Genomic DNA, 12,397 nt, shown 5'->3' with positions numbered 1-12,397 from the left:
GGCAAGTGTTCATTTACTGCATATTCCCCTCTGACGGGGGGGGTGGGGGGGGGGTGATGCGATGCAAGCTCCTAGATGTTCTGATCGAGTGTATACTTATGGAAACTGACAGTGTAAACAATTTCTACAAATCATTTTGCATTTATTCATACAGTTTCCCAATGCATACTACGACCAGTATCACTGGAGGTATTAGTGTTTCCTATAAAGAGGTCATTTTTAGTGAACTGTAGAAGAGATACAGAACAGAGTTGGGGCTTTTATGTTCTGATCTTTGAGTTAGACATCAGACATGGACAGCACGTCCCACTTCTCCCTGAAAATATAAATCTCAAGCGCTATCTTCAACCTGGAGCAGGGAGAGTATATATTCTGAGAGGCTTCAGCCCTCTTAAGACACCACATGGTGGGAGGTCTATTTTCTCTCAATCTTCCCTCTCTCCGCAGGGAGTTCAGTGTGTGTGTGTGTGTCTATATGAATACTTATGTGTGTGTGTGTGTAGGTTGAAGTTTAGGTCAGAGGCGGGTGGTAGTCTCTTTCCATTATCAGATCCCTCCACAGATTAAAGGAGAGAGTGTTTTCATTTCTCAGTGTAGCCGACACTCATCAACGTGACAGGGAGAAAGAGGAACGGGTCGTGTTCACTTCCTGGATGTGACCAAACCTTAGTGTTTGTACACTGACATGAATCTTTGTGCAGTACTGTGCAGTAATCTTTATCTTCATGTATCAGTTAATTAAAGCAAAGAAAGCATGCATGCAACGATATACCCCGACCAGCCACAACATTATGACCACCGACAGGAAACATAAATAACATTTAAACCATCTTGTGACAATTCAGCGTTCTGCTGGGAAACTTTTGCATTCATGTGAAACATGCACCACCCACACCAGACCAGACACCCTCCACCCCATAACAATGACACTCCTTGATGGCAGCAGCCCCCCACCAGCAGGATGCAGCCTGACACAGGCACACACACAAAAACGGTTTAGGAAAAACCATTAAGAAAAGCACAAGGTGTTGACTTGGCCTCCAAATTTACTGGATCCCGAACTGATCAAGTATCTATGGGATGATCCACAGAGGCTCCCACCACAGGACACCCTCATGAGACTCGTGTCCATTCTTTACTGTTTTGGAGGCACGAGGAAGAAACACACAATATTAGGAAGGTGGTCATAATGTTATGCCTAAAAGAAGAAACAATAAAAAGAGTTGCATTCAGAAAGTCTCATCTGCAGATTAACTTTTTTTTTTTTTTTTTTTTAATAAAAACCCTTGTTATATCTGAAAGGCAAACTAACAGTCTAAAAATACAGCTATGTTCTCGCTTCTGGAACGACGACATGTGAACAACAAGATTTTCAAGTGACATAGCATCACAGCACTAAAAGTGAACAGTGTGAAGTGTGTTGTGTGTATATGTGTGTTTGTGTCTGTGGTGATGGTGTAAGGGGGCGGGCTCGCAGCCCATCACAGTGAACCAAATATAGAAGTCCCTTGGTCTCTGGAGAGGCCATCAAGTGTCTCCTTTCTCCTCTCGCTCTGCCCACTCCAGTTGATGAACCAGACGCTGAAGGAGGGGGGGGGCTCTGTTCCTCCTCTGTTCCAAAGGAGACGCATGGGGTGAATTTATAACCGACCTCGCCGTAAACAAGTCTTTATGCCGCTAACAGACATGCAGATGTGAAATGAGAATAATTCACACTAGACATGATCTGGGTGAAAGGTGATTGTGGTGAAGCGGTAACAAAAGAGATGATAGTAAATGTTTGTTTCCTCCGATAACATAATAAAATCTTTTTTTATTTTAATATTAATTAATTCGTCTTAATTTAATATTTTTTCTTTGTCTCTTCTTGTTCAGAACGTTGAGATTGCTAAATAACCTTTAATTAGCTGACAGATGTGTGAAAACATTAAAATAATGTTAAATTGAAAGCAGAGATTTAAATTACGGTTAATGTTGCTCTATCTGCTGTTACTTACACTTTTATAATAAGACATTTATAAGATAAATTACATTAATACCAGATATCCTAATATTGTGGAGGTCTCCCTCGTGCCCTGGGAAGGAAGCTGGTGTGAGGGGTTTGATGTCAGTGTCCTGAGTGATGGGAGGAAGAAAATGCAGGAGGAAAAGTGTCAACAGAGAATGGACGTGGGCCTTGACATGTGGTTTCTGACAAGAGATTGTTGTTAGTGGGGGGTCTTCGGGTCCTATAGGTTGAGGGGAGGGGGGTCGGTTTCAGGCGTAGTGAATTCGGAGGCCAGGTCAACACCTTGTGCTGTTCTTCATGTTTTTTTTGTTTTTTTTTAAATGTTTTTATGTGTGTGTCTGTGTCAGGCTGCATCCTGCTTGAGCTGCCACATTTCTCACATGAATGTCACATCCAAAAGTTTCCCAGCAGAGCAGTGAATTGTCACAAGATGGTCAATGTTATCCACTTCTCCTGTCAGCAGTGGTTTTAATGTTGTGGCTGATCTGTGTGTATCCACCTTTATTCAGGTGATCACCTACATGCTCTCAGTTCTGCCATTTTTCATCTGACTGATGAAAACACAGATGTTTTCCTACAACATCGCTTCCACTTCCAAGTCATTTTGGATTTGAACAAAGCCAAAAATATACCAGACAACGTGATTCTTTCTTTCTTTCTTTCTTTTTTTTGAACAAATGATGAATCTGTTATCTTTGCAGAAAGCGTGAATGTTAACTGATGCAGTGAAGGATCTGTATACCTCCATTTCCTCTGTTAACCTCAGTGGTTTTCACAGTTTTGTGTTTTGTTTTGTTTTGTTTTTTTGCACATGAAATCCAAACAGATTGGGTGATTTATGAGGAGGAAAACACCTGAGTTTTTCTGTGGGCGTGACCAGGATGGATAAGATCAGGAAGGAGTACGTTAGAGGGACAGTTGGGTTTATGTTAGAGAAGCACAGGTGAGATGTTTTGGACCATAGCCTGTATATAAATATGGACAACATGTCCACACTTCCTTGCATTGGCCAAACTGACGCCATTTTTGTTTAGGATACGGGCGGCGCCATCTTGGAACTTTGGAACCAGGGTCTGATCATGTGACCGGTCCGAGATCGATGACCCAACCACACTTCCTTTGTTTAATCTGCTCTACCTCCACCAGTGACAAACAAATGTTTGATTATACACTGTACTTGTTTTTAAACTCTCCCAGTCCCATTGGACCAGCTTTATGGAGTGGTTGGCATAGCAACTGGTCATAGTTATTTGTCATATAACTAAAACGAAACTCACACAAACAAAATTAACTCTGCATCAACAACTTTAAATGACTAAAACCTACCTTGAATAAAAAAATATTTGATCTGTATTTTAATTTTTTTAGTTTGACCCAAGTCCCGCCCACTAACGTGGAAGAGGTGGAGCTTATGACCTGTACTGCAGCCAGACACCAGGGGGAGCTCAACTTGCTTTGGCTTCACTTTTGAGGAGCTGTTCCACCATCCATGTTTATACAGTCTGTAGTTTGTTCAGGTTTAGTGAATATATTGGTGGAGGGACGCTGAGGTTGGAGCTGCCAAAGACCAACGTGGAGGACATGAAGGTAGTTGGAGAGAAAAGGATTCAGAAGACAGGGTGAGATCGGAGCAGATTATTCTCTGTGGCGAGCCCTGAAGGGAAAGAAGATAAGAAAGAAAATATCCCATCTCTTGTGATGAAAATCTGCTTGCAAATAGAAAAGAAAAAACTTTCTGGACTGTCAGACCACAGTATGGGCCCGTAGACGGCATACCATAACAAGCAGCACAATACAATGAGACGAGCAGAACATCCCCTGCACAACTTTGACACTCACAGGACACTGAAGACGTTTTCTGTCTTGCCTGTGAATTTTCTCCCGGTGAATCGTCAGGCCACAAGTTCCCAGCAGTTCCATGTGGGGTGTTTTGGTATGAAGGCCGGGCCTTTGTGCGGAGAGCCCGAGGGCAGCAGAGCGTGGCTCTTTTAGGGTTTGATTTATAATTGAAAGCTGTGTTTACATCCGCTCTCCAGTCTCCATAGCACAGAGTGCAGTTCATAGCCTGGTGACTGCGGAACCCAGAAAATTGGGCCCATTAAAAATGGAATCTTTTTTCTTTTTTTTTTTTTTTTCAGGAAGCTCGGAGGAAGGGGCTAAAGCTGGGTCGGTCATAGAACATGTTGTTTACATCTGGTTGTACATCACTGTGTACACTTGTGGTACTCTGAAAGGAGGGCGAGGATATGGTAAATCACCCCTGACAGCTGAGAAATTGACCACTTCTTGGCTTGTAACGCATGTCTTGTGGGGAGTTGGGAGGCTCTCTGAGCTGCAGCGGCGGTGGAGGCTAATGAGCAATCATTACACTTGGACTACTTTGTGTAATTACATACAGGCACACGCCATCTGGGGACATGCTAACACGACTGTAACGCTGCCGGTGTCTCTAACCTGTACCTCTCTATACCTGCTAGTATCAAAAAGCCATAATTTCTTCCTGTGTTATTGAGGGAAAACACAGCAAAATATGCAAACATCGAACATTTAACCTGCACGGAAATGTGATTATGATACAGGAAGAAAGGAACGGCAGCTTATTGTTTTTGCTTTTCGTTATTCGAGAAGTCAAATACTTATACTAAATCTTTCATAAGCTCGCTGTAAATATTTGCAAAGGGAGAAAACTCAGGCAGCACGTCGAGAAAGCAGAATCCAAACAGTCTTTGTTTTCGTCAGGAAAAGTGGTTGTTTCCTTACAAAACACAAACTCCTGGGAGTGGAAGAGAAGATGTGAATGCCGCTATTTTTAACGTGAAATGCTCCAGACTGCTAATTAGCAATCATTTTTCCATGCAGGCGATGTCTTATGCTGTGTGGGTGTCACAGTTTATTTCCCACCCCCCAAATATCTTAACGTGGACTTTGTTATGCTTTGATGCTGATTGTTAAATTAAGTACAGCAGTTACTTGGTGTTTTATGCTCCTGCTCCAGCATAGAGGTGGTATTAATAGCTGCAGGGTAAACAATAAACCAGGTGCCTCTAGTTTATACTTCTATGATTTTAATTCAAATTTAAGTGAAATAAATGTAATTTCATACAGCCGATCGTGCAGCTTATGACCTATACTGCAGCCAGACACTAGGGGGAGCTCTACTTGCTTTGGCTTCACCGTCCATCTTTGTTTACAATTGCCATTACAGGAAAATTCAGAAAAGACCCTCTGAGTTGTGCCCATTCTCCTCATTTAAGGTGCACGCTGCAATAGTGGATGTCAAACATGGCAGCCACTAAGAGCAAAGTAGAAAAGGAGAAAAATAAACAAAAGGAGGAATTGGGGCAGTTTTCCTCAAAAGAATAAACCAGGAAACATGGTGGAAATCAAATTATATTTAAAGGTTTGTGTGTAGTTGGCAGCAAAAGAAAACATGTATTAGTAACTGTGGTGTCCTAAGAATGGGTGACATTTCCCTTTAAAGGATTTAACTGCAGTTGAGTGGTGGGTTTCTATAGTTTTCAAAAGCAGAGAGTGCCATCAGGTGGCCACAATGTGCTCTACAATATGGTTCTTTGTTTTATTGTGAGGTGAGGTGACTGTGTGAGCACCATGTGGAGGATATACAGTGTGTACGTGACATAAAGTGAACAAAAACAAGTTATTTTTAAATATACAAAACACATAAGTAGGTGAATCCCAGCAATAAAATCTAATATTTATAATTGCAGAGATGTGAAGGGTCATTTATGCTATTTTACTTAATATAGTTGCATTTTATTACTTATAAAATCGTCAGTTCTTTGACAAACAATACTTATATGATGACATTTATAACACTATTAGTTCATTAAAGTCCACATGTTTTCTTTATGTGTTGCCGCCGTCACCTTCCGCCCTTGCACTTCCCTTCTGGTAGAAGATCTCCACCAAACACTGAAGCTCTGTCTTGATGCAGTAGCAGTCTGCTCTCGCTCCGACGTGATCCAGGATTCCTCTGAGGTCGTCGGCACTTCGGTTCCTCCTGATCAGCACGATGGAGCAGCCGGAGGGGCAGAGCAGCTCCTCTCTCTCCAGGGCCAGCAGGTCCGGGAGGTACTGCTGGGAATCGTGGTCCATTAGCACCAGACTGACGCCTCCGTCGTTCCCCTGACTGGGCTCGAGAAATGAGCGCACCGTTGGGATGGCCTCAGCCGAGCTGGAGGTCAGCACCTGGAACTGAGGAAGAAAAGTTTTGGCTTAATGCTTAGAGACACAGTTTCGGGGGGTGATAATTATATATATATATTTTTGTTCATCAATGTGCACTGTCCCCAAAAAAATTGAATTAACCTGGGAGTGTTTGAAGCCAGACACCAGTATGATTTCCTCCCCCAGGTCTGCTGTGACTGGGTCCAGCTCCACCGTGATGAGTCTGCCACCAGGGGGCAGCAGACGCAGGAGGCGGACTGAGCTGTAGCCGCAGTGCGTCCCCAGCTCCAGGGCCCGGAGAGGACGGACGCGCTTCACCACCTTATCCAGCGCCTCACCTGAGCCCACGAGAACACACCTGGAGTTAAGATCTTTGTCGACTTACAACAGCGGAGTAATGCTGATGTTTTTGGATCATATATGGAGGCTGCTGTGCTCTGCATAACACTGGCCAGAGCCTCTTAAAGCCACTGGTGTAGAATTAACGTTATGTCACGTTACAGTTCATAAGAGGAAACAGAAAATCATGAATAAATGCAGCGAGACCGGGAAAAAATATGGATTATTCTACTGGACTTGACACTTAGTTTTAGGTCATTTCAGTTATGATAAATGTAGCTAACTAAAAGATGCTAACGCTAAGTGTTTACTGAGAAGTAACGTTATACTAAAAGGATGACGAAGAGTGATCGCAAATACTCCATTTATTGTTATTTATTGTTGGAACTGAAATCGAACAGCTCTTCCCCATTTTTTTTAAATTAATTTTACTGTTATAATATATATATATATATATAAATATATATATATATATATATATATATAAACATTATTAAATGATTCAAACTAATGCTGCTAATTTCCGTGTTCAACTGTCACTTTTTGATGCTCTTTGGCCGTAACCATGGAGACGTCAGCTTGCTGTGACGTCACACGCATACCTTCTATAGCAGGAATCACAACTGGTTCATACACCAGTCAGCCATAACATTATAACCACCTAAGTCCCTCTTTTCCTGCTAAAACAGCCCGGACCCATCCAGGCATGGACTCCTCTAGACCACCGGAGGTGCACTATGTTACCTGGCACCAAGATCCTTTAAGTTCTGCAAGGTGCGAGGTGGAGACTCCAAGGATTGGACTAGTTTGGGATCTGGGGGGGATTTAGAGGCAAAGGCAACAGCTTGAGCTCATAAATGCGTTCCTCAAACGATTTGGGAACACGATCACGAAGCCATCACCACTCGGTCCTCGTCAAAGTTGCTCAAATCCTTCAACTTGCCCAAAAACTCCTGCTTCTAACACATTAAATGTGAAGAGGAAATGTTCACTTTCTGCCTAATCCGCCTGACAGATGCCATAATGATGAAATAATCAAGGTTGTTCAGGCTGATCGAAGTACACAATAAGATGAAAAGCTCCAGATTTATAGACCTTTTTCCCTTCGTGTTAGTGCAACAGAAAAAAAAACATGGTCCATTTGTGTTAATCTGTTCCTTAAAGGATTTGCTTTCGCATTTTAAAACATGCATTTCTGACTCTTGACAGGTATCAGCCTGACGGGTTGAGTGCATTTCAGAAGAAACAGTCAATTTGTACAATGGAAGAAAAGGCCGATCCGACTGAGTGCTACTTCAAGCGCTCACGCAAAAATGACTTTTCCATGGTTTTTAACGAAAAGAAAATTGCACAAAAACAGCTTAACGCAAAACCTCAGCATCGTCAGGGTGGTGGACATTTATTCTGCAACAGGACAACAACCCTAAACAAGAAGAGATGCATTCAGCCACAGAACCACGGTGCCTTGATAAGTCTTCTAACTTAAAGCCCCCGTCACACTGTGTGATTCGTACCAGTCTGGGGGCCGATGCAGAGACACTGGTGCGTCTCCGCGTAGAGGTCAAAGGTCTCCAGGACGCTGTCCGCTTTGCCGTGGGTGCAGTTGGAGAACACGAAGGCGTGGGTGTCTCTTACGCACACTCCCCCTCGCACCAGCCTCAGAGCCCAGGACAGGACCCGGTGGCACAGCACGGCCACTTTCACGCGATACCGGCTGGAAACCATGGTGACGGCGGGAAGCAGCGTCACGGAAACGACCACCAGCCACATTCTGACCGGGAGCGAGAAGCCTTCAAACCTGTGGGTGAAAGGCAGAGAGTTTGTGGAGTTTGTGGGATGAAAAATCCTTTAGATGATCAATATTCAGCTTCATCTGTCTGTCTGTCTGTCTGTCTGTCTGTCTGTCTGACTGTCTGTCTGACTGTCTGTAAGAGCCAGTGACAAACACTGAAAGCAGAACCGATAAACCACCAGCTGTAGGGATGAGAGTCTGCAGGTGTTTCTGTCAGTTTGACTCTAAAGTGAGTTTAGAGTGAGTTAACCATGTCTTAAGATGCTGGCAGCGAACAATATTGTTATTATTACATCTGAATCTAAATAGATGCATAGTTCTTCGGACTTTTGTTTTTTAATTCAAGTCTTTATTGTGCTTTCCAAGGCTTGATGCATGGCAAACTTAGCATGTTTATAGATTTATCTTATTTACTTTTAGGTCAATTCGTTGTTTAAATCTTTTTTCTCTCTGTCTTTTTTTTTTTTTAACCGTTTAGCCTTTTTAATGTTGTTCATATTATTAATCTATAGTTTCTTTAATTATTGATAGCCTTCTTCATCTTGAAATGATAAACTAAAATGAAATTAAATTCAATAAATCACTTCTCCATTGTTTTCTGTTCACCAGTAAGAATTATTATTATTTTTTTTAAATCTGTAAATAAAAGACAAACTTTATTTCTTTTGCATGATGAACAGTCTCAGGTGGGAACTCTGGATCTTATACAAAATATTTTTTTTCCCCCTCGCTTTTTTGAATTAAACCCTCCAAATTTTAATCTTATTCATCTATTTTAGGAGGATACAACGGATAAAAGGATAAAAAGGAAAAAATAAATGAATAAAAATCTCAAAACAAACGTTTAGCACATTGTTTCAAACATCCACGCGTCAATAAAAGTTTGTCATTTGAATTTTAGTTTAGTCCATTTTTGAATGACAGTAGGTTGTTTTTTGGAATTTACAGATCAATAATCAATAAAATAAGATTTTAACAAAGAAATAATCCACTTATTATTTAGACAAAAGCAGCAGGATAACAGTACCTGACAAACTTCCCCGTCGTCCCTCCAGGTTCAGAGCGTCTGTCAAACACAGGTGGCAGCTGTAATCAGCTTCCTGACTAACACGCTGCGGTTGTGTCTTTTACAGACCTCACGGGAACAAAGTACGTGAATCGAGCCACTCAACTGTTGTGTATCCAGGAAACTGAAGCCTGAGGAGCAGCGGAGGGGGAGTGGCGAGTGAACACACCTTCAGTTTAAATGAACACACAGCTTCGCTCTCACCTGGAAACTCCTCCTGCTACTAATCAGTACCACCACGTTATTCCACTAGAGGTCAGCAGAGATACAACAATATCCAGGAGCCTGTAAAGAGCCACAGACTTTCTACAGGTGGTAGCGGGTCCTTATAATGTAGAAAGTATATGATGTTTTTTCTTATAAATCTATAAAAATATAAATACACTTATATGAGCATGCAATATGTTGACATGAGTTGATTCATTTTTTGCTCCCTCAAAGGAATCAATGATTTAACTGATTAAATAAACAATTTAACTTCTGGAAATGTCTTTAAATCGACAAACAAACAAAAAAAAAACAGGTTTTAACTCAGAGTAGGTCCACCTCTGCCTCGGTTCTGCACTCTGTAATAAATAAAGTTTACATGTGAACAGCTGGCGAGATGTCAAGTGACATTACACAACAGTTTCACAAGGTTCAAGGACAAACTCGCTGGCGTTTTATAATTACCCAGTTAGCCGACATTTATCAGCATTTGTCAGTACAGAGCGGTTACCGAGAATCAGAACTGGGAATTAAGGTGATTTCCTTTGAATGTGGAATAGTTTGTGTCAGGAATCACTGAGATTCTGGGATCAGTGCAGAGAAATCACTGAATGAGCAGCAAGGATTCAAAGATTCAACCACACAGAAGCATGAGATGGAATGAAATCATGCACCAGGTCCTGGATTATTTCCCATAGCTACTATAATATATAAAATATGAATAAAATATGAATAAAAGCAGCAACATAGCAGCATGAATTTGTGTAATTCACACAACTCCACTGGGCGAAAATGCAACAGAATGAGGGAGGATATAATATTAGAAAGAGTAAAAATAAGAAATGTCAGTAAATACTGGGCTTGTGTTAGTTGAGATATAGCGTTTAAAACAAATAGCAGAGGATGTAGAGACGGAAAGAAAGTGTTAGTTTATGCATCTTTTTATTTGCACAACTAAGTTTCAGAACAACACAAGTCACAGAGTGACTCATTTGTGAGTGAATTAAACTGGTATTTGTTAAGACATCGATGCCATTTGCACTCTTGTTTAATTATTTACTTACTTTTGTATTTTACTGAGTATATCTGCTATAGATAGTTTATGCTGCTAGTTTCTATTTATTATTGCTGCCAAACAGTATTTCCACAGTAAAAAACTTAATATTCTTATTCTAAAATCCAGTGGCAACCAAAACATTCTCATTTGTAAGTGAATTAAACTGGTGGGAGATTCTGTGAATGTATCAACAGATAGTTTTTTTGTTTTTTTCTTTTGCTGCCTTTGCTCTAAATCTGTGAACTCTCTCCTCTTTCTCTTGCCCCACATCCGTCGTGAAGGTGGGTGTGAGATCCCCAGCGTGCTGCTGCCCTCGTTGTGTGTATTTTTGGCCGCCGGAGCTAATCACACTGCGGCGTGCGGCTCCTGTCAGTCCAGCGGAGTCAAGCTCGAGAAGAGCAGCGAGATCAGCACCGGAAACGTGTCGCCACCAAAATAAGAGCACACACGGAAGCGTGGGAAAATGTCTGACGACTCGCACACGCATTTCATTCCCACATAGGCGTTATTTTACAAATTACCAACTTGCACATGCAAATTTGCACCACTTCTTATATATTTTGCATTACACGTATCTATGTTATATTCTACTTTATGATGTTTTATTGGACGAGAAAAAAATCATTGTACTAAATTTCACTGTACAGAAAAACGTGTTTCCATACTGTGCAGAATGACAATAAAGTCTTTGAATCTTGATTTTTTTCATTAGACAGGAATCATCTAAGGTTGAGACCTGCTATAGTATGTATATATATATATATATATATATATATATATAACACACACACACACACACACACACACACACACACACATATATATATATATATATATATATGTATATACATATATGTCTAGTTTCCTCAATTTTCGTTTAGTCAACAAATAAAGCAAAGTGGGGGCTATTTTCGCAGTATAATAATAAAAACAAAAATAATAACAAAAATGTTGATAATGATAACATTTTTATTATTCATATTATTAATAATAATAATACTGTTCTTATCATCATTGTTATTATTGTTGTTGCCTGTGCCGCTAGAATAAAAACCGTTTCCGGTTTCCATTTATCTTTTGTTTAAGTCACACACAGAACTGCACCTGGTACATTTTTGGTCTACAACGTTATTTGCTGCTGTTGTTTGATGTTTATTATTTCAGTTTATGGCCTTTAAGACTCTTTTAAGAAACCAGAAATCTCCAAACAGCAGTAGGTGTTAATTAAAAGACCTGAAGCATTTATTTATTTTTGGGTGTTTGTGGAACCAGGTGATGATTTGTCGTGACTCCAAAGTATCACTAAACGTTCAACCTTATGGATTAAACTACACGTTTTGGTTAAACAGCTCTATGTAAAATGAAATATGTGAATTCACGAGTTAACGTTTGTAGCACTGGACAGGTAATGCTAATGCTAATGCTAAAGCTAAAGCTAAATCTACTCCAGTCGTTTATATCTCCCTGATGTAGTTTCGCGGATATTGAAGGAATCCAAACTGCGCAGAATTTAAATATATTTGCTATCGAGCAACAGCGATGTCGAGTTCACTTTACACAAATATCACTTTTATTTGAATTACCTTTAACTAGGGAGATCATCCGCCGAAGCTTTTATTTTCAGGGCTCGCACCGGAAGTGCTTCTGGGTAATTGTGGCCGCTTGTTGCGTTTCCACAGACTCCACCACCACCACCACCAGGACAGGAGCGATACTGGAGAGCAGCAACTGGTTTTATTT

At 40.9% G+C, this 12,397-nt stretch overlaps 1 protein-coding gene across 2 annotated transcripts; it reads right to left on the bottom strand.

Annotated features, from left to right (window-relative positions):
• Positions 1-5,571: 5,571 nt before the first annotated feature.
• On the bottom strand, positions 5,572-12,385 carry LOC125007845 (transmembrane O-methyltransferase homolog). Of its 2 annotated transcripts, none has more exons than XM_047584704.1 (4): positions 12,241-12,385; positions 8,050-8,333; positions 6,338-6,534; positions 5,572-6,223 (listed from the first exon to the last, which is right to left on the bottom strand). In XM_047584704.1, the coding sequence occupies exons 2-4, from the start codon at positions 8,303-8,305 to the stop codon at positions 5,876-5,878; spliced, it is 801 nt and encodes a 266-aa protein (XP_047440660.1). In that variant the 5' UTR covers positions 8,306-8,333; positions 12,241-12,385; the 3' UTR covers positions 5,572-5,875. The 2 variants fall into 2 exon arrangements, with proteins under 2 accessions (XP_047440660.1, XP_047440659.1); XM_047584703.1 differs by lacking the exon at positions 12,241-12,385 and adding an exon at positions 9,355-9,502.
• Between the last annotated feature and the right edge of the window lie 12 nt (positions 12,386-12,397).

The sequence above is a fragment of the Mugil cephalus genome, chromosome 5 (genome assembly GCF_022458985.1).
Source record: "Mugil cephalus isolate CIBA_MC_2020 chromosome 5, CIBA_Mcephalus_1.1, whole genome shotgun sequence".
NCBI classification, from domain to species: Eukaryota; Metazoa; Chordata; class Actinopteri; order Mugiliformes; family Mugilidae; genus Mugil; species Mugil cephalus.
This window is presented reverse-complemented; position numbering and strand designations above follow the sequence as displayed.

What these genes read in the sequence shown, in the direction of transcription:
- LOC125007845 (XM_047584704.1), bottom strand. Translation starts at nt 8,305, where the DNA reads ATGTGGCTGGTGGTCGTTTCCGTGACGCTGCTTCCCGCCGTCACCATG. An exon ending in CTGCATCGGCCCCCAGACTG is followed by an intron (nt 6,535 to 8,049) that starts GTACGAATCACA and finishes TCGTGGGCTCAG; the next exon opens with GTGAGGCGCTGGATAAGGTG. An exon ending in CTGGCTTCAAACACTCCCAG is followed by an intron (nt 6,224 to 6,337) that starts GTTAATTCAATT and finishes TTTCTTCCTCAG; the next exon opens with TTCCAGGTGCTGACCTCCAG.